General features: G+C 31.7%; 2 protein-coding genes and 1 non-coding gene across 4 annotated transcripts; 1 reads left to right on the forward strand and 2 right to left on the reverse strand.

The window, feature by feature from the left end:
• The first annotated feature begins 4,393 nt into the window (after window positions 1-4,393).
• LOC124886908 lies at window positions 4,394-4,538 on the forward strand. Its single transcript, XR_007044309.1, has one exon. It is a non-coding gene; the product is annotated as a small nucleolar RNA snoR83 (small nucleolar RNA).
• A 4,427-nt stretch (window positions 4,539-8,965) lies between these two features.
• Window positions 8,966-16,212, reverse strand: LOC107840392 (dolichyl-diphosphooligosaccharide--protein glycosyltransferase 48 kDa subunit). 2 transcript variants are annotated; one of them, XM_016684244.2, is made up of 13 exons: window positions 15,672-16,212; window positions 15,416-15,552; window positions 14,592-14,717; window positions 13,643-13,696; window positions 13,447-13,560; window positions 12,814-12,869; window positions 12,693-12,734; window positions 11,304-11,379; window positions 11,054-11,125; window positions 10,831-10,956; window positions 10,644-10,748; window positions 9,831-9,914; window positions 8,966-9,232 (listed from the first exon to the last, which is right to left on the reverse strand). In XM_016684244.2, the coding sequence occupies exons 1-13, from the start codon at window positions 15,937-15,939 to the stop codon at window positions 9,185-9,187; spliced, it is 1,308 nt and encodes a 435-aa protein (XP_016539730.1). In that variant the 5' UTR covers window positions 15,940-16,212; the 3' UTR covers window positions 8,966-9,184. The 2 variants fall into 2 exon arrangements, with proteins under 2 accessions (XP_016539730.1, XP_047251102.1); XM_047395146.1 differs by having other exon boundaries at window positions 9,200-9,574; window positions 15,672-16,101.
• A 795-nt stretch (window positions 16,213-17,007) lies between these two features.
• On the reverse strand, window positions 17,008-19,716 carry LOC107840395 (probable NAD(P)H dehydrogenase (quinone) FQR1-like 2). Its single transcript, XM_016684250.2, has 2 exons — window positions 18,877-19,716; window positions 17,008-17,533 (listed from the first exon to the last, which is right to left on the reverse strand). The coding sequence occupies exons 1-2, from the start codon at window positions 19,338-19,340 to the stop codon at window positions 17,278-17,280; spliced, it is 720 nt and encodes a 239-aa protein (XP_016539736.2). The 5' UTR covers window positions 19,341-19,716; the 3' UTR covers window positions 17,008-17,277.
• Window positions 19,717-20,309: the final 593 nt, after the last annotated feature.

Genomic DNA, 20,309 nt, shown 5'->3' on the forward strand with positions numbered 1-20,309 from the left:
TTATGATCTTTGCATATATCTCTTGTTTTTCCATTTTATCCATATCCGCTTTTGTATAATGTTAAGCAATCTTTGAACTTTTAGAGCAACATACTTATATTCCTCACAAGAAATAACATAATCCACATTTCAAATAAATTTTGCAAAAACACAGAAAACTCATAAGCACCATAAACACAAGTGCACAAATGTGGAATAATCAGTTCGCACATATATTTTTTTTCTGCACATTAGTTCTCTCACCCAAAGTCTCAATCAATATCAAGCTTCTATATGGCAGATTCTAACAAACACTAGTTAACAACATTTAGAGAGGGTGTTCACTAAAGTAAAAACACAATATTTATGAAGACATAATTAATACTTTAACAAATGTGAGCATACCTTACAACTAATTCGTGGAGGTAGAGAGAACTTTCACACCCATTATTAAATAGAATATTTTTTACTCAAAAATAGATGACAAACTTCTATACTGTTCAGTTACCAAAACTATTTTTATAACATACACACGTTAAAATAGATGACTAAAGGATTATTGAGAATTCAAAAGTAAACCAGAGAAAAACTAATAAACTAAAGTGTAAGGAACTGTTTCTTCCTACTTCCTTTGTATCCTAAAGCTCTAAATCTTCTGTCTTCTTACTCACTAACTAGGATGATATTGTTGGAATGGTGTTGAAGCTGCTTTCATCAGATTCTGAAAGAAAGAGTTATAATTCATCAACGTACATCTCAACATGTTAACAACATATAAATGACAAGATCAAGGTAAGAACAGTTCTTTACCGTAAATGAGGTGGCATAAACACAATCAGTGTTCTCAATATGTCTTTGATAAAACTCTGAACATTGCTGAAATTGATTTCAAATTAAATGAAAATTTTTGAAGGTATTTTGTTATTTGAAGAGTACGGTACATGAAAATAAATCAATTAACAAAAATTGCATATAATATTTTTTACCATTGCATGAGCCTCGTCAGATGTTGTTGTAATTTTGTTTTGACTTCGCCATTAGAGTTTGAACTACATATAAAATTTTAAAAATTATTAACGGAGTAACTCCAAATAAAAATAATATGCATCGTGCAAAGAAAATTTACCTTGTCCCCTTTCTCTTACGCTTAGTACTTTTCGTTTGCATTTTTTTGTTTTTGAGTGAAAACCTTTTTGACCTTTTGAGAATAATCTTCTTTTGTCTTTTGAGAAGAAATTGTTTTAGCCTTCTTGGTAACTTCTATACCAGCTTTGTTTCTCAAAGAATTCAGACGTCCTTTGATTATCACTACGGGAGGGTCAAACAGTCTAGTATCTTGTATTATTTCACATGAATTCATTTCACAATCTTTCTCATGAACTTGACTATCCGGTACGCAATCTTTCTCAGATTCATAAGGAAGTTCATCAAGTTCTCCACATAATTGCAGTAACCTTTGATGTGCAAATTGATAATATTTTTCTGACCTTGTAGCTCATTCGGATAGTCCCATAGACTGCATCATAATATTATTAAACAATAAAGTAGAAGGTTTAAAATTTTTTTATCATTTGGAGGATCATTAACTTTTTCTTTGATTGCATTTCTAGTCCATCGATCTAATAAATAATATATCGGAAGAGAGTGAATCTATTTCTTGATGAATATCATTAGTACATGTCCACATCAAATTTCCATGAACTCAAACTTGTGGCACGAACAAGCAACTCTTTTCAATGCAAGATCCAAACTGACGATATATGTAGGCTTTTGTCTTTCACGCTGATGAACTTTATAGAGGTTTATTTCATCCCTGACCTCAATCTTTTCACAGATAAATTTTTTAGACTGAATTAGTTCTTCTTGAAAAATCTGAAACATTTTTTAGTGTATTTCTTTGCTGCTTCATCCTCCATAGGATACGAAGTTTTCAAGATAGGTTTTTAATATTTTGTCTTGTAATCCTTCTCCCTTACTTTATCATATCTACATCAATAGCCTTATCGTATTGCACCACAAATACACTTATACGAGTACTAGAATTTAAATAATCTTTAAAAAATTTATTCATACTCTCACTTCTTTGACTTGTTGACATGCCTGCACAAAAAGTAGTACGCACATATGCTGGTACCCATTTTTCACGAATCACATAAATCCTTTGTAACCCACTATTTTCTCCTAAATCATACATTTTCATTATTTTAGCCCGCTCTGCTTCAAATTCCACAGGAGTGATCGTTTCATGAATACACCAACTAAACTTACTACTAAAATCGTCATTCTAACGGTAAACATGATTTAAATATTCTAGAATCTTTTTCGTTATATGCCATATACAAAAATGGTGTGCACTATCAGGGAATACTGCTGCAACTGCATTTATTATGGCAAAATCCTGATCTGTTATGATTGTATGTGGTGCAACCCCAAACATTGCCTCTTTTCAAGTACGAAGTAACCATTCGAAAGTATCTTGAGTTTCATCCTAAAGTAAAGCACAACCAAACAAAATAGATTGATGATGATTGTTAACCCCGATAAATAGAACAAAAGACATCTTATATTTATTTGTCAGATATATAGGATCAAAAAATAACTACTTCTCTAAAATTCTTATAAGCAATCCTAGATCTAGCATCAACCCAAAAACAATTTGCTAAACGGCCATCTACATTCATCTGTATTGCATAAAAGAAACCCAAATTCTCAGATTGAAGTCTTTGAAAATATTGCAACATCAGTTGTGCATCTCCTTTCTCGAGATCTTTTTGTCTCCTAGTTTGCAGATAATTATGAATATCTTGACCTGTCAAATTGAACCGATCTATACCCCCCGGCTTGAGTTATCAACACTGAGCTATTTTACCTGGACGGACTCCAGAGTTATCAAGTAAATAAATAAGATTTTTCTGGGCTTCAAATTTTTTTCTTTTTGACCGCAAGAACGTTTGACTATTTGGAGATGCAAGTTCATGATTGTGCTTAGCGACAAGCCTACAAACAACCCATTTATCTTCTTATTTCTTCGATATATATAACAACGCTTTGCATCCTTCTCTGGTTTCATCTTGTGATTTATTTCTTTCTAAATCTTTCTTTGAACGAAATTCTTCCTTTGAACAGAGAAACTCTTGACCAATTATCGATTTATCTTTTCTTGATCTAGTCATACGACCTCAACGCACACTAAAATTAGTATGATGAGCATAATCAAGATAAAACTTGAATGAATCATCAAGTGACTGAAATTCCTTATCGATATAGGGGTTGGAAACAATCTGTCCAATTTCATACATGTTAGCTTCTTCTAATGAAACGTCCACTCCTATATTTTGATCATCTGATTTTGAGTTTTCCATTAATCCTGCAAAATACAATTATGAAGTTAGAGAACTTACAAAGTCTATCTGCTTTAAACGTTAATTATAAATCAAAGTTCTGAATTTTACATGTTAATGAAAATGTATCTAGGAGAGTTTTCTAACTATCTCTTAAACAATCAACTATATTAACTACTTCATCGTTCGCCTTTACGTATAGAATTTGATGGTACAATTTTTTTCTGAAATTTTTTGCTCTGCACATTTTCGTGACATTCAAACAATTGGTTTTTGAACTAATTACAGCTTAATGAAGCTTCTAATAATCTTCCACTATCAACAACTAGATTTGTTATGCTAGTAAACAAGAAAAGAATCTAAAATTTGTTTGAAATGTATGATTACATACCGCTAAGAGGAAGAAACTTGTTGTAACCTTTGAAACTTACTTGAAAAATATTTTTTTACAAGATTTCAACCTGTGATGCCTACTTGTACGATGAAACATACAAAAACGTTCACATTGTATTAAATTTGAAAAAGAAAATACTTTATCTATGGAAATAATTTTGGTTGGAATCCAAGTAGGATTCTACTTGCCATAAATATCTTCTTTTTTTTTTACATTTTTTGATATTCTTTTTTTATATATAAATGTTAAAGATAAATTATTGTGGTTCAATATCACCAAAATTACCCGATGGTGTAAAAAACTTATACACTAGCGGAGCATACAATTTAAACTCTAAATTTTAACCTAACACGTCCATTTGACCTGCCCAGAGGGAATCCCTATATCAATAGGTAAATAGTTGAAACAACAGGATCAAAAAGTGAATTTGAACAAAACTAAGGGGTCAAAAGGATAATAGTAATAGGGTTCCCTTTCACATTTGAACACTATATAAACCATCGCCGCACAAACAACAGTACTTGTCTGAAGAACTACTTGACAGCAGCCAGCTAGGGTTTCAACTTTATCTCCATTTTCTCTTCATATTTTTTTTTCTTCTACTTTTTTTTTTTTTTCTTATTGTATATATTGGGTATGTTGTTGTTGTTTTGATTTTAAATGGTAAATGGCCTTCATAATCCCAAATAAGCTGAGTTAATACAAGTGCTTATTTGATTCATGGGAGGCCTAAATTAAACTTAATGGTGGTTTCGCTGATAACGCCTTTTCTTTTTCTTTTTTTTTTCAAGCAGGCGTTTACTAGTAACCATTCCCATACATATTATTATTTTTTTTTTCTCTTTGAGCTCTATTTGACCTTTATTTTCTGTTATGTTTAACCAAAAGAAGCAACTTCTCTTGTGGGTTCAAAATCAAAAGAAAGTAAATACATGAATTTAGTTGAAGTAGATTAATATCTACTACACAGAGACAAAAAAATTAATTATGTATAAATTGAATAATCTTTCGCTGTGGATCCAAATAACTTGTGAAAACTAGTGTTAGTGGAGTAGTTTTATAACTAGAAAAATTAGTTTGATTATTTTCTTGCAATATTATTATTAGTTCCACGACCTCCGGTCAAATTAAGTAAATCAAAAAAGTAAGTGGCCTTAAGTGTTTTACAAAAGATTAAAAAAAAGTAAAAATATAAGTACTAAAAAGTGTTTTAAAAAGTTTAATCTAATATAGTAATTGCTACACAAAAGTATTCTTTTAAATTTTTATTTCAGACACAAATCATTTCTTACACAAATTACATTCGAAAAAGGGTCTAATATAACCTTCAGAAAAATGGTACGCAAATATTCTCCTTCCATCTTTAGGCTCAAAAATATTCTTTCATCCAAAAATGTCCTTCGTAATCTATTGGTTCAAAAATACTCTTCCATCCACCTATTTGAATTCAAAATGCTCTTAATATCAAATTTAAGTTAAAAAATGTCTCCTCCTTTTAACAAATTCTGATGTGAAATATAATTTTATTGGGAAACGTGGGAGTTGGGTAGATTTTAGGATTAGACTTTTTTTCTAAAGTAATAATTTAAATAAAATAAAAATGATAAAATTTATTTAAAATTAATAAAATATGAATAAGTTAAGTAGTTAATCTTAGAAATATGACTAAGAAAATATTAATATTACTAGATTATTTATTTAAAATTTAAAAGAAGAAAATAAATATATAACTTATTTTAATACGACTCTATTTTTTGTAGTTTTTCAAATTTTAAAAGCAATCTTGTAAAAATAAGATAAAAATTAAATATATATATATATATATTAAACACTAAATGACGTAAAACATTTAGTTTGGTAAAAAATTATGTGTTTACAGGAGGGTATTTGTGTACCATTTTTAATAGTTGAAGGGTATATTAGACCATTTTCCGAATTACATTTAAGGACCAAATAGAACTAAAGCCCATACATTGAAGAACATTTTGATCATTTCTCAAACATGACAACTCGCCATTTGACGACATGCCCAAAAGAGAGCATACCGACAGGGAAATTGTTGAAACAATGGGAGCACTCAGTGAAATTGAATAAAAAAGGGGTAATATTAATTAGGGGTGGCAATTGGGTGGATTAAAATTGGTCAAGATAATAAATTAATATGAAATATTTATTTTTAGTAAGATGATCAATTGAAATGATACAGAGGATGTGTAAGATTCGATTGTTTTATTGTTTATTTATAAATTTTATTAGTGAATAAAATTATTTTTTTAAGGGCAAACAACATAAATTTCGACAGTTTAAAGGTTAATTATAAAATTTTTTGACATTTTGAATAATTATTGAAAATTTTAATTTTGGGTGTTGGAATACATAATTAGCTTCTGATACATTCAACGAAAATACATTTTTTTCTTTGTAAGGATACATATTTAAATTTCAATACATTTTTTTGATTTTGGATATGTCGAGATACATAATAAATCCAACGATGTAGTAAAGATAATAAATCAGCTTTTGATATATTTTTTTCTATTTTAAAACTATCGAGATATATAATTAATTCTTGATATATTCAATGAAGATACATAATTAATTGTTATAATGAGTAAGGTGTATGTTTATGTTATTTTTCCCAAAAATTATAGATCTAACTTTCTTTTCTTCATTAAAACTAAAAATTAGCTCACTTAAAAGAACTTTGCAATTAGTGATGTCTAATGTGTAAGACTAAATATAAGGTACTTTTATAATTCAGATTTCGAGAAAAGTTCGAATTCACTTTACTGTAATAAGGGTTGTCTGGTTTGAAAACAAGTTATACCGAGATTAGTTATGTGGAATAAATTATGATGATATAAGTTATATTGGGATTAGTTATGTTGGAATTATTTTTTATTGAGTGTTTAGTTTGTTATATTCAGAGTAACATCCATGGTATAATTTTTAGGAAAAAATTGATTGATTACCAAAATACCCTCCATCTTATTTAACTTTTTTTATATATATATTTCTTTTTAAGCTTTAAATATTCATTCTTAAATTTTTTTTTTATTTTTTTAGAGAAATTAAAATATATAAATAAACATAATTTATATATTTTACAACCATTTTAAACGGTAAATTGTTCAAAATTTATTTATTTATGAATATGTTATACGTTAATTAAACATAATTTATGTTGTGTGAGAATATATTACGTTATATATTATGTTATATATAATTAAACTATATAATTAAACATAATTAACATAATATATTATTATTAAATATATTAACATAATATATATATATATATAATTAAACATAATTAACGTATATATATATTCATAATATTATACGTTATATATTACGTAAGTACGTTATATATTACGTAATATATTATATTCATAATTAATGAATATATTATACGTTAATTAAACATAATTTATGAATATCTAATTTATATATATTTATGAATACATTATACGCTATTCATAATATATATTTATGTTCATAATATATATTATACGTTCAAAACATAATTATTATACAGTTTACCAGTTTATGTTAATTATTATTATATATATATAATTTATTTATGAATATATTATACGTTAATTAAACATAATTTATTATTTATGAATATATATATATATATATATATATATATATATATATATATATACTAGTTTAATCGCATGTGTAAAGTTTGATTATTTAAAATTAAATAATTTTCTATCTATTGCGGAGATTTTTAATAAAGTATAAAAATTTAAATCACTTTTCAAAGTTTCTTCACACTTTTAGTATAATAATGTAAACATAAATATATATTTTAATGTAAGCACATATATATTTTACCATAAGAAGTTTCAAGTGGTTGATGAATCATCACTTTTATGTTTGTCATGCGGTAGCTCTTTCCATTACTGTCAGAATCTAAGAGATACGCATCAATTTAAATAATATTTATGATACGATTATTTTTTTATTAATCCCTACTATCTAGATAAGATACATCACTATTTGAATTATAGGTAAAAACAAATTCAAGATGTTGTAAGCAACATCCTTACTATTAGATAAGACATGTGATTATTTCAGTTATAGGTAAAAATTCATCCAAAATGTTATAAGCAAAGATTTTTTTTTAAAAATCCAATTAGCAATTGTCTATGAAGATTACACAATTAATTATTATTGTAAACCTCATGAATAAGCTAAAAATTTTAAAAACTTACCTCAAATTACAAATAAATTTGTCACTTCAATCCTAAAAACTATCAAAATTTCAATTGATAAAAAACTCTAAATCCAAACATATTTTTTCCCTACGATAGTTTTAAAGGAATGGTGTTAGGACTAATTAAAGAGACAATTTACATAAGTGATATTAATTAATGGGTGATTTTTAAAACTACACAAAAATCATTTACAATAGTCATTATAATTTGTTACCAAATTTTTTTTCCTTTTTTGCCGTTATAATTTTCCGAGTCCTTTTTTATGTACACAAGAAATTTCTTTTTAAACCAAAATTAAGTCTGTTTATTTTTCTTTTACCATATGTTTAGAATTTATTAATTTTAATGACTTTTAATAGGAAATGTTTTATTATAAATATATCAAGTGATATTAATTAATCGGTGGAAAGAATTCAAAGCCTAAGTAAATTTTAAAACTACACAAAATCATATACAGTAGTCATGTACGTGCCATTGTTACCAAACTTTTTTCCTTTTTTTGTTATTACAATTTTAGGAGTCCTTTTTTGTATATACATAAGAAATTTCAATTTAAACCAAAATTAAGTCTGCTTATTTTCTTTTACAATATGTTTGAGATTCATTAATTTTGACGACTTCTAATAAGGAAATTTTTTATCATAAATGTATTTAATTAATTTTTAACTCTTAAATATTAGTAAAAAATAGTGAAAAGACGATTTTGTCTAAAACAGAGACTTTTAATGAAGGGCAAAAAGTTCAAATCACTTTTATAAACATCTTCACACTTTTAATATTATAAATATATATATATTTACAACCAAATGAGTGAATTACATTTTTATTCCGGAATTATTGACTCTAGTCCCGCAAATCAAACAGCCCCTAAGAGTGTTAGATAAGCCGAGAATCTATTCAAAATTGCTTTTTGGCCTTCAGAAGGTAGGGATGTTGTACTACAATATCACTATTGATCAGATAATCTTTGCAAAATTTAACACAAAGTAAATCAAGCAATAAATGAGAGAAACGGCAAAAACTTGCCAAGACCAAAAATTCCTTGGGCATTGTATCCATGAAATTATAAATGTTATGTAATTTCAAATATAAGTTCCCAATAATCTCCTTTGCTGCTAAAAAAGTAAAACTAACTTTTTCCGTTCCAAGAAACACTAGATCCTCTGTTTCTAACTTAACAAGTTAGACCATCAAATACAAAATTTGCACTTGATTCTTCATAACTCCAGCTGTCTTTGCAGCTACTTGTGGTAGAGATATACCAAGGAGAAGATGAAGAAACCACCCATCTATCATACAAAATATTCTTGTGAATGAACAACCAAAATATATCATCTTAATAGCACTTCTTTTTTAATATTCCATGCTAGAAAAGAGTAGGAAATAATCCAAGCAAATCATAAAGACAAAACGTTGCGATCATACTGAGTGCATGTTTCATTTGGATCCCCTTTTCCACTCCAACATTTTAAGAGGACAAAGCAATTATACAACAAATACTTGACAGACAGTATATACTTTAGAATCTAATCCTTTCTTCTAAAATTAATTAGTAATCTAAGACTCCTCAAGTGATACTTTCACAGTAGGATGTCCATCTACTGCAACAAATTTTCTGGATACTCAATTTCCTGCGATAATTATGTTGAATTTACCACCATATCTGTACTTTTTAGGTGTTATAAGTTTGATAAATGCTTTCATTAAATCAGATAACAAGACTCCTAATACTCTTTAAGTCTGGGCAACTTGAGGAGGAGTTTGTCTAAACAGAATAGCAGAGGGGTTGGAACTGTATATACTACATTAAAATATGCTGATGGTAAATTAATTGTAATGCATAACAGAGAGGGGGGGAAGGGGGAGGGGGGAGAGGGAGAGAAGTACCATAGAGAAGGATGCTCCATAATAAGGAAAAGCAGCTGTTATAAATCTCTCATATTCGTTATGTCTGAAGGGTCGAACAGGAATCTGCAAAGTAAAAAGAATTCCCCAAGGCATTAACGCAAATGACTATACGAGGTGCTGTCAATCACCTCCTTTTATTATATTATACATCATTGAATTTCGGTAGAAGACATAGTTAAGATCAATTAAATGCAAAAGTCGTTTATCTTGCACTTCAAAGTTAAAGCAATATTAGCTGTTACCATTATAAAACACTAAAGCAATATGGAGAACACAGGCGTCAAGTGCTTTCATAGCTCAATCTCTTAAAACAAGTATCTTTTATGAACAGCAGGGCACCGAAGAACAACTACATTCACTGCTTTCACCCAACAATGTATAGGAACTAGAGAAACAAAACAACACAAAGTGCAGATATACAAATAATTTTGTCATAACCTAATAAAAAGAAAAAGAATGCTTTCATGATGAGGTGTGCTGCTGCTACAGATACATTTTAGTAAATGGAAGCAGACTAGTGTGTTCTATAAAAGAGTATTAAAAGTGGTATGTATCGCTTTGTAGTTATAAGAGCACCTTAGTAATTCTCTCACATAATAAATGTCCTATTTAAACTTGTGCCCAGAATGTGACTGATACAGAATGTATATCAACTCTTCACTACAAAACATGAAAACGACGACTGCCTACTTCTTCAAGCAAACAACCAGCTTGCAGTGTGGTAACTAAAATATTTTAAAGTTATAGACGCCTCCATAAGAGACGGTGCCTATAGATTTCGAAAGAACGCACCTGTTTTGCAAGGCTCAAGCTTGTCACTCCTAATTTCTTGTACTCAACCTTAAACTGGAATACTCCATAAACATCTGGAACCTTGAATGATGTATAATAGATACCCTGTAGGAATTGAAATTAGAAATATGAATCCACGTGATGAAGCAATTCTACCATAAGGCAATTCTGGAGAACTTAAGAGTACCTTCTGGTCGGTTGACATGGTTTTCAGAACGTAGGGGCTCATCATGTAAAACTGAACTTGAACATCATCTGCAACATAAGGTTCCCAACTTGTTCCAGACCATTCATAAATCTCAAGAGAATATTCCTTTGATCCAAATTTAAGTTTCAGTACACATCCAAAACCATTAAGTATACATGATATAAGATCAACAAATTAAAACAAACTTGTAGTGTAGTAGTACCAGTTCATCATTGATTCTGTATATAGAAGGTTCATCTGCCTCCCCAACTTTGTGATGTCTTACATTCACAGCCTATTTATGAAAGTGTATAGACATAAATTACTAATTCACATATTGAGAACAGAAAATATGGATACCGAAATGCAACCAATTGAAGTGCATTCCTTTTATGACTACGAGAATGGCCAAAGTAAAATATAAAAAAAGAAGCAAGTGGGTCTGAATTAAGGAATTATATCTGATACTGCACCTTGAGATGGCCTCTTTCATGGAAAACCCACTTGCTAATTTCAGTCACAAACTGCTCATTACCAGATCTCCCATGGCTGTGATAATGGGATAAATTTATGGTCAGTGAAGTCGGAAAGCATAAACAATACTAAATCGAGTTGTACATTACATGGAAGAGGACAGGAAAAGGCAAAATTAGCTTCAAGTTGTTGCTTCTCTAGAAGCTTTAAGTGAAAACAAAGGAAATTAAAAAAGAAATCAAATCACATAAAATTACACAGTGGGCAAACTAAAATTGTGCGGATCCGCATAACGGTCCGGTGCATAACCTTCTGTAACCCGACTTCCACATGTCCGCATAACTTGTGCGCTCTGCATACTTGAGTTCTGCGAACACTATATGTATATTAAATTTAGACCTTTTCGCCTTTTGATAAATGATTTTCCTTTATGTTATACTTCATACAACAATCAGCTGAAATTTTGAGTTCAAATTGATCAAATGTTACAATACTAAACTACTACACCAACTTAGAATTGAAGATTGCTTCACTTGTAGACAAAATTTCAAATGAATTAGATGACACAACAACACATAGAAATAAAGGAAACAAATGGTAGAATAGAGAGGGAAATAGTGCCATGTGCTTCAATTCGATTGTGAAAACCATGACACTGATGGCTTCAATTAGCCATATAGAATTGGGCTAACTCAAGAGTTACCGAATGCTTCCACCAAACAAGAAAGATTCTATTCAACATAATCAAATGCTGACATGATTCAGGTTGCAAAATACTTCACAAATCTAATGCAAACTCTATGTGGTCCAAAAGCTAGGTGAACCAAATGTTTATGAGCTATCAGTTGGAGGTCTTCCCATTTTCACCCCCAGCAAACCTCTATCAAAAACTAACTCTAGAGAAAGAACATCCTACTTCTTATTTTTTGAATCAAGTAAAATTTCATTAAATGAGGGCAAAAGACATGCCCGTATACAATAAGAGAATACCAAGTAGAAAACCTTACAATAATTCTAGTTATTGTTCTTATTACTTCCTCTCAATTTACAACAACGAAGGACCTCCCAACATCCAACAAGTATGAATTTTTTTTTGTGGACCTCTTTCTGGTAATCACAACATGAAATACAGGTTCATATAATGACACCAATAGTTGGGAAACCTTTTCCCAGATGATGGATATCTAACTCACATTTCAATGATGTTCTTAGCTCTTAGCACCTGCTTCTACTAGAACATGAAGTCTCAGAGAAGTCTAAGGCTTTTAATTTTTGTTCCCTTTTTCATTTTCTAAGTCAATTCATGTTGAGGCTTCTACACGCATCAGAAGCTCAAGGTACTATCATGTCAAACAAACAGAAGCAACAGAGTATCTACGAGTTCTTACTTGATAGTGCTTCCAGCCTTTTGCACCCCAGATCTAAAGAAGCTGCACATAAGAAAAAGGTTTGTCAATTCGAGCATATCAGGTTAGATATACTCCACCCAAAGTCTTAAAAATTACTTACCGATTGCTAAACATGCTTAAGGAGCCAGATATAAGAATTCGAGCATTATTTCTTGCCTGCAATTTGAAACAAATGTCATTGACCCTTTTTTTTTTGACGTTGTTGTTGATCTTATATTAAACATCATTTAATTGTTCAGCAACAAAATGAAGGACAAAGATGAACTGGGAGTAGCATTATGAGGCAAGGATTGTCAGCAAAGTATTCAGTTTTTACATATGAAAATTGCCATGGTACTTCGTCACCATACTGACCAGATAAAATACATTTCATCTAAAAGTTATCGCTACTGCAAAAGGTCCAATACTTATTGCCTACACCTTCCCAAAAACAACATACCCAGTGTAATCACATAGATAGGGTCTGGGGAGTGTAGAGTGTATGCAGACCTTACCCCTACCTCGTGGAGGTAGAGAGGTTGTGTCTGCCTACACCTTTAATCTTCCATTTTTCTTTTATTTTTTAAAAAGTAAATTATGATTCTTTTTCTGCTAAACTTCCATGCAAGCAACCCTGCATGGTATCATTATCTTTAAAAGCTAAACAGCGTCTGTTGAACAACTTTTGGGATTCAAGGTAGAATTTAAAGAAAATGATTAGGCATATTAATAGGCCACATGTTGGATGACACACCTGCACAACTGAAACAAGACCGATTGCAGATCCAGTTAGTGTTGGTGGAGTTGATAATTTGGATTTAGGATTCGCTGAATACGCTGCAGGAGAAGCTGAGAGGACTTTCAGCACCTGCAAGCATGATCAATGCACCCTTCAACATTCAATAACTATACAGAATATGTCCAGAAATAAAGAACTTGCAGAAACTTACCAAGCTATTGGCCGGATTTACAGAATGACCAATTCCCTTGAAGAGCACAGGAGCCTAGATTTATTAAGCAGAAATATGTGTTAGAAGCATGCTTCTCCATCACAGCAGGACTAGAGAGCTGTATCATCCGATACACAATCACAAGCCCAATGTAAAAAATGAAGAAAGAAACTGGGGACGTTTGTACACACAAAGTTTATGACTCAATATCAAAATAATACCATAAATGCCTCAAAAATGCACACTGTAAAACTCAAAGGTCTGTGTTAGGAGCTTATAGAACAGATGTCGTTAGGTATGATCACCTCAAGAAATTAGTTCCATATAGTTTTATGAGGACTTTGGCCAAATAGTTTCCTTATTAAATTAAATCTATTCCATAGAGACATTATAATGCTACTACTGCATCCACTAGGTCAATCTGGTGGGTTGTATGCGCCTAGATTTAAAGTAGCAGCTTTATTCCAAACTCATCCTCTTTTTTCCGACAATTTCATGATTTACCTTCATTTCATGATTCATGAACTAATTTTAATTGGAAATTTGAGGTTAGCTATATACCTGATAAGTATAGTGCATTGAAAATTATTGAAGATATCAATTCAGAAGCATTTGTGTATTATGGCAAGAGTAGAGAAAGTTCAATTGGTCTAATTTGGCACCTAAGGTTAGATCTAACTCATTTGACACACATATGATACTGTCCCAGGGAACCATGAAAGTGTGGCCTAGGAAGGAATCCTGACAGCTGAGAATTTGAGAAAAAGGAGGATCACAGTCTCTCTTATTAACAGAAATCAAAGATCTAGTAATAAATATTTTCAACCCAAAATGGGAATGGGGTGCCACGCTTATGAACTAATATTTTATTGATCGAGTTGATTCCATGATTAAATAGAAGATTTAACTCTAAGATCATGATTATCCTAGATGAAATGTAGTGCCTTACCTTGATCTTTTCTTTGCCCAAGATTACATCAGACTGAATGAAATTGTCACCAGCAATTAAGGTATGGTCTCCTTCTGTATCAGAAACTGCAAAGCTTGTATGATCAATGACCATAGCTGCCTGATCCTATTATGTAAAACATAAAGAGTAAAAAAACATGAGTCAGCATATCATGCTTAACCCGAGAGGAGTATAGTACACCTATCACAAGGATGCAATTACCCATAAGAAAGAATGTGATTGACTAGATGTAGTGGGTTTAGAAAATCAAACTTTTGTGTTCATCATTTGTTATTAGAGCATGGACCCAATTAGCAACATCCCCATCCCCCCAATGGCGAATCCCATATCAAATTCACTTAACGACAGTGAAAAAGTTGAGCAATGGTTCAATATATGCAATAATCATTCACTTAAAACACACGATTGTGTGTAAACACACGATTTAACCCACATTTGTGTATAAACACCTTTTATAAACTATTGTACAATTCATACAAGGTTGATACATTATATATAATGCTTTTCCCCAAGTATAATGTTGTATAGTATTTTAAATTGAGCTATCTGACATAAATATTTTTAAAAAACTGTATATTCTTGAAAATTTCCCTAAGAAATGGGCCAAATAGATACAGATGACCACTAGGTTGCTGGTCGGAGGTGGCAGGTTTCCTGTGGAATTAGTCGAGGTGCGTGCAAACTGGCCTGGACACCACAGTTATCAAAAAGATACAGATGACCACTAGTTAGTTAGCGATCAAGAAAAAGCTGTAACTGATCAATCGAAAAAAATGTAAGCAACGGAAACGTATTCCGAATACCTCATCAAAATCAACACCACACTCAGTAGCAATCTCTCGAATTAGGTCAGATGCAGATGCATCCGCAGCAAGGATCAAATCATGGCCAGAATCAACAAAATCCAAAATAGCAGCCGCATTAAGAGATCCACCTAAACCTTAAATTTTTTTTTTGAAAAAACACAAAATTAACACTGTAAACTACTGCATTCAGGTCGGATCTATATACATATATAACATAAAACACCAATCAAAACACGTATAATTGAAATCTTACTTTCAATTGTCGGGGAGAAGAGAATTAAGGCGTCATATAAATACTGGCCGTATCTTTGCAAAGCGACTCTAGGATCATCAGCGAGTTTGAAATCCAGATCGTAACCACGGCTTTGGAGTGATTGGAAGTAGAGAGAATGTGATGATTTGACGGACAAATCGTCTAGCAATACCAATACTTTCCGATCTGTAGGGTTTTCAGGGGAAAATGCATTGCAAATAATCGATAGAAAAAGGAATGTGAGGAGCGAGAGCAGAGGTCGAGACATGTTGAAAATGCTCGCAAAGCCACCACTAGGGTTTAGCGAGATTTGAAGATTATAGTTAAAGAGGGATCCCCTTTCACTTCACTTCTCCAGTTGACCCGACGGGAGTTTTTCAGTCTTCCTTCAGCGATAACAAGTCACAGGTTAATGTAATTTCATCCAGTTACTTATCATTAAAATGTTTAATTTTAACAATTTTCACTTTATTCCACCCAGGTCACTAATTGTTTTTTTTTTTCTTGAATAACTCACTAGATTTTACTCCCTAATTTCGCACGCCTATTAAGAAATAATGATTGTGATAGCGATTTTTCCATATTACCTCTATTAGTTGATGTTTAGTAATGGATAATTAAAAATAATTTAGAGAATAACTAATTAATGTTAAGGTTAAAATATGTGATTTTTTCTTGATCTGTTAAAAATGATAAGTAAAAATGAACGTTAAATTAAAAAAATAGTGACAAGTAAATTTGAACAAAAGGAGGAGCACAGTAAAAGACTTGCTAAATTATTTTTTGTTATTAGAAAGGTCACTAGAATAAAAACAAAAGATCGGTAAACTTGAGTGACTTTTTAGTTAAATAAAATTATTTAGTGACATTTGATGATACTTACGCAACACAAAGTTAAGTGATTTAATTATTAGAAAAAGTAGTTTAGTGGCTTTAGTGCAAGAAAATAAACATTGCGTGATCGTCAATGAAATTGAACCCACAAATGTTTGTGTTACCATTAAGAATAGAGGTAGAATTCAGCATAATGCAATAGCTTTCGTTCAACTTGTATGTTTGTGTGCAGTTATTAACGCTTGAAATCGGCAGTTCAAATTCTATACATTCTAAGGTGACTTCTCTTCCAAGGTTATCATAAGAAAGTATTTCTAATAGCATCAAATTTTTGAAAGAAGGCTCATTTAGAAGCTCTATTATATTTAGATCACCAAGACTTTTCAAAACAATAGAGCCCAAAACATATTGAGAAATGGAACACAAATCATAGTTTATTATTTATCCCTCCCCCAAACCCACCGTAGGATCTAAAGATCAAATAAATAAATGGAGAAAAAAAAAAAAAAGAACAAGGACATAAATTACATGTAGGGTATTTTCTAAAGTGACAAGGGTAAAAGTACAATTCATATGAAAGATCTTAAGTTTACTCTTTGGTATATACTTTTGAGGAACATTCACGCCCTTCACTTTGGAGCTCTGTTAAAGGTAAAGGCAAATATAAGGTGATTTGCTAACGGCAAAAATATGAATGAACCAAAGTATAACAAAAGATAAAATTAAGATATTTCATATTGTAGAAGAGTAAATTTGGACACGTTATTCATTTCTAAAAGCGTGAGCAGGTAGCGTTAAGTAGTGGCGGAGTCAATCTTTTAACAGTCACTGCCATGTACTTGCCCTGGTGCTCGGCCAGCGCCAACTCTTGCTCACTAGGTTCCCTGCTACCATCTCCAGAGAAAGTTCCCGCTCCATATGGAGAACCTCCTCTTATTGAATCCATTCTAAACATTCCTGCTCCAAATGTGTATCCTATTGGAACATAGAGCATCCCATGGTGAGCTAATTGAGTGATTGCTGTCCAGCTGCATATAAGAAAAATGAAACATTTCAGTATGTTCCACTGGATCTTCGTTAGCAGATTGTCGTCGACCAGGCTTTGTCCCTCGATAAGTGGATCATCATAAAGAAGAAAAGAGACAAGAGAACAGAAGACAAGGATCTAGAGATTGCATAAGAGCACAGCACAAACTATGTTAGTCTGTGGAGAAAATGTCCTGTTTAAGGAGAAAGCTATGTTATTGTCAGACTACAATACACAGAACTGTGAGAGACAGAAGAAGGGAAAATAAGAGAGATTCAATCAGCCATGCCTCAACCCTTTAACCATGAGTTCTATTCGTGCCCATTTCGTTCAACAAGGGAAAGGTAAAAAAGACGAGAGAAAGAACAAAAAGGAGACAACCAAGACTTCGCAAGGTTGCAAAACCAGCAAGGAAGCCACAGTTATCGAATGACAGTTATGCTTCTATAAGCATGATTCCAAACTATGGACAGGCTTTTTCGAATTATCAAACAATACGTTTGCATGCATATGAACATTAAAATTGTAGACTGTTATCATCTGCAAATAATAAATTATCTAAAACACCTACTTAGCCAAGGGAGGTACTACAGTTATAACAAAAATATTTGATCAATATAACTCTGAAATGACTTGTGAACCAAATATGGTTGGAATGACAATACATACAACTATGGAGTAGTGGCTACAGCTACAAGTTTCTGTCAGTATTACGGATAGTTACTATAGCAGTCAATCAGTTTGCTAACTGAGATTCTACAGTGACCAATTGTTAAGTGCTCTTGATGCCTTAGTTACGTATTACAGAAAAATCTGGTTGCAAGGTAAATTAAGTCCCTTAGGCCTGTTGGAAGATCAACAAACTAAATTTCTCAAAGTATTTTAATTGTTGGAAAATCAATTAGACTGTACCTTCTTCCTCAATTATTCCTTACAAATCATTGATGTGACGGGGTTACCTAAGTTTATTAGTACCAGTTAATCTGATCACCAGTTGAAGACAATCCTTTGGATGCTACGGAAAGATGCATACAAATTTTGTATCACTGGAGAAATGATATTTCAGACTGGTTACTGTATGCACTCTCATCAATTATGTTATGGGTTAGTCTGTTTCTTCATCGGCAACAAGGTGAGGCAATTATCGGAAGTGCATCTATCAATCTGAGTATGTACAACTTTGTCATATTACTCTCCTCTTTTTCGGTTTACATATATGTCACATACACCTTAGCCATTTCCAAATGCATTAACATTCAACTGAAAGTTGCAATTATCATCACTGACACAAAAGAGACGATAATAGTATAAACACAAGTAAGGGATGACAGAAGTCTGACTTACGCGGTGGTCTCCTGTCCACCTCCTTGTGTACCAGTACTCACAAAGAACCCTGCAGGCAATCCAGCAAGCTTTTGTTCGTTCCACAATTTCCCTGTCGAGTCAAAAAATGCCTTCATCTGAGCTGCCATACATCCATATCTTGTAGGAAATCCAAACAAGATTCCATCAGCTTCCACCAACTCATCCACAGATATTACTGGAATCTCATCACCTTTTTGGGGGACTCTCATTTGTTCCAAAACATCTGGTGACAAAGTTTCAGGAACCTTATACAAAACCCCTTCAACACCTTCAATACCATCAACCCCTTTTTTCATCCTTCTTGCCAACTTCTCAATATGTCCATACATTGAATAAAACACAATGAATATTCTCAACTTCTTGAACCCCTCAGCTTCAGATCCTGTTGCTTCACTTATAGGAAACTTGTTCCTGCTTGGCATACAACCCCCTCCTTTACCCATATAGATGGATTCAATCAAGAAACTTAAAATTGTCACAACCCTTTATCTAATTGTGGCTTGTGAATCACATAAAGGGGAGGACAAAGTTATCAGTTTTTTCTCCAAATGGGACTTTTTCCAATTCTTGAAATGAGAATTTGATTGGAACCTTTAGCTATTTTAGATTATCTTGATTCTTGGGTTATTTTGCTGAATTGGAGTTGACACAAGCAGAGTTGACCAGAAGTCCTCAGCTGTTTTTGGAACTTTCTACTTGAAGCTTCGCTGGCAAGTGCTAGACTTGCTGACAACCTCAAAAGTGGATTCCACGATTCAAATGATTTTGAAAGATTTACTCACTCTAGTGACAAATTCCTGTAATACAACTATTCATATTTGATTATGACATATAACTACCTTAATTTCTCTTTAATGAAATATGTAAAAAAAATTATTTCCCTGTCGTTAACAAGTCATTTCGTATTTGCTATTCACGTGTATTAAATTTATGTTGGAGCTTGCTAAAGCAAAAGCAAAATACGAGACGATTTACAAACAACAAAGTTATATACGACCCTAAAGTATAAAACTGATGCAAGTAAAATATTTTGTATTCTAGACGGAACAATATTTTTGACCTTCTTCTTATCGATATTTATCAATTAATTAGTCCTCAATATATAGAGTTTTGTTGTATCGAGTCGTTTGTATCTGTTTAGAAGATCCAATGTAATCATATTATTTTGAGTTGACAGTTAATTCACTGCAATCAGAGCAACTATATTCTATTATCTTAAGATCAAGTTCGTAAGTTGTCAAAAGATTTCCTTTGATACTTAGATCTTAAGAAGACAGCTAATAGTTTTGGTCCTTTTGGGAGTATGATAAACTTGTGGCACATGTTCTGCCAAATTGTTTTAGCTGGCCAAATATCTCACCTATTATAATTGAAACCACTGCAGCTTTATAGCTGTGTAAAACAAGGCACAG

The sequence above is a fragment of the Capsicum annuum genome, chromosome 8 (assembly GCF_002878395.1).
Source record: "Capsicum annuum cultivar UCD-10X-F1 chromosome 8, UCD10Xv1.1, whole genome shotgun sequence".
Lineage (NCBI taxonomy): Eukaryota > Viridiplantae > Streptophyta > Magnoliopsida > Solanales > Solanaceae > Capsicum > Capsicum annuum.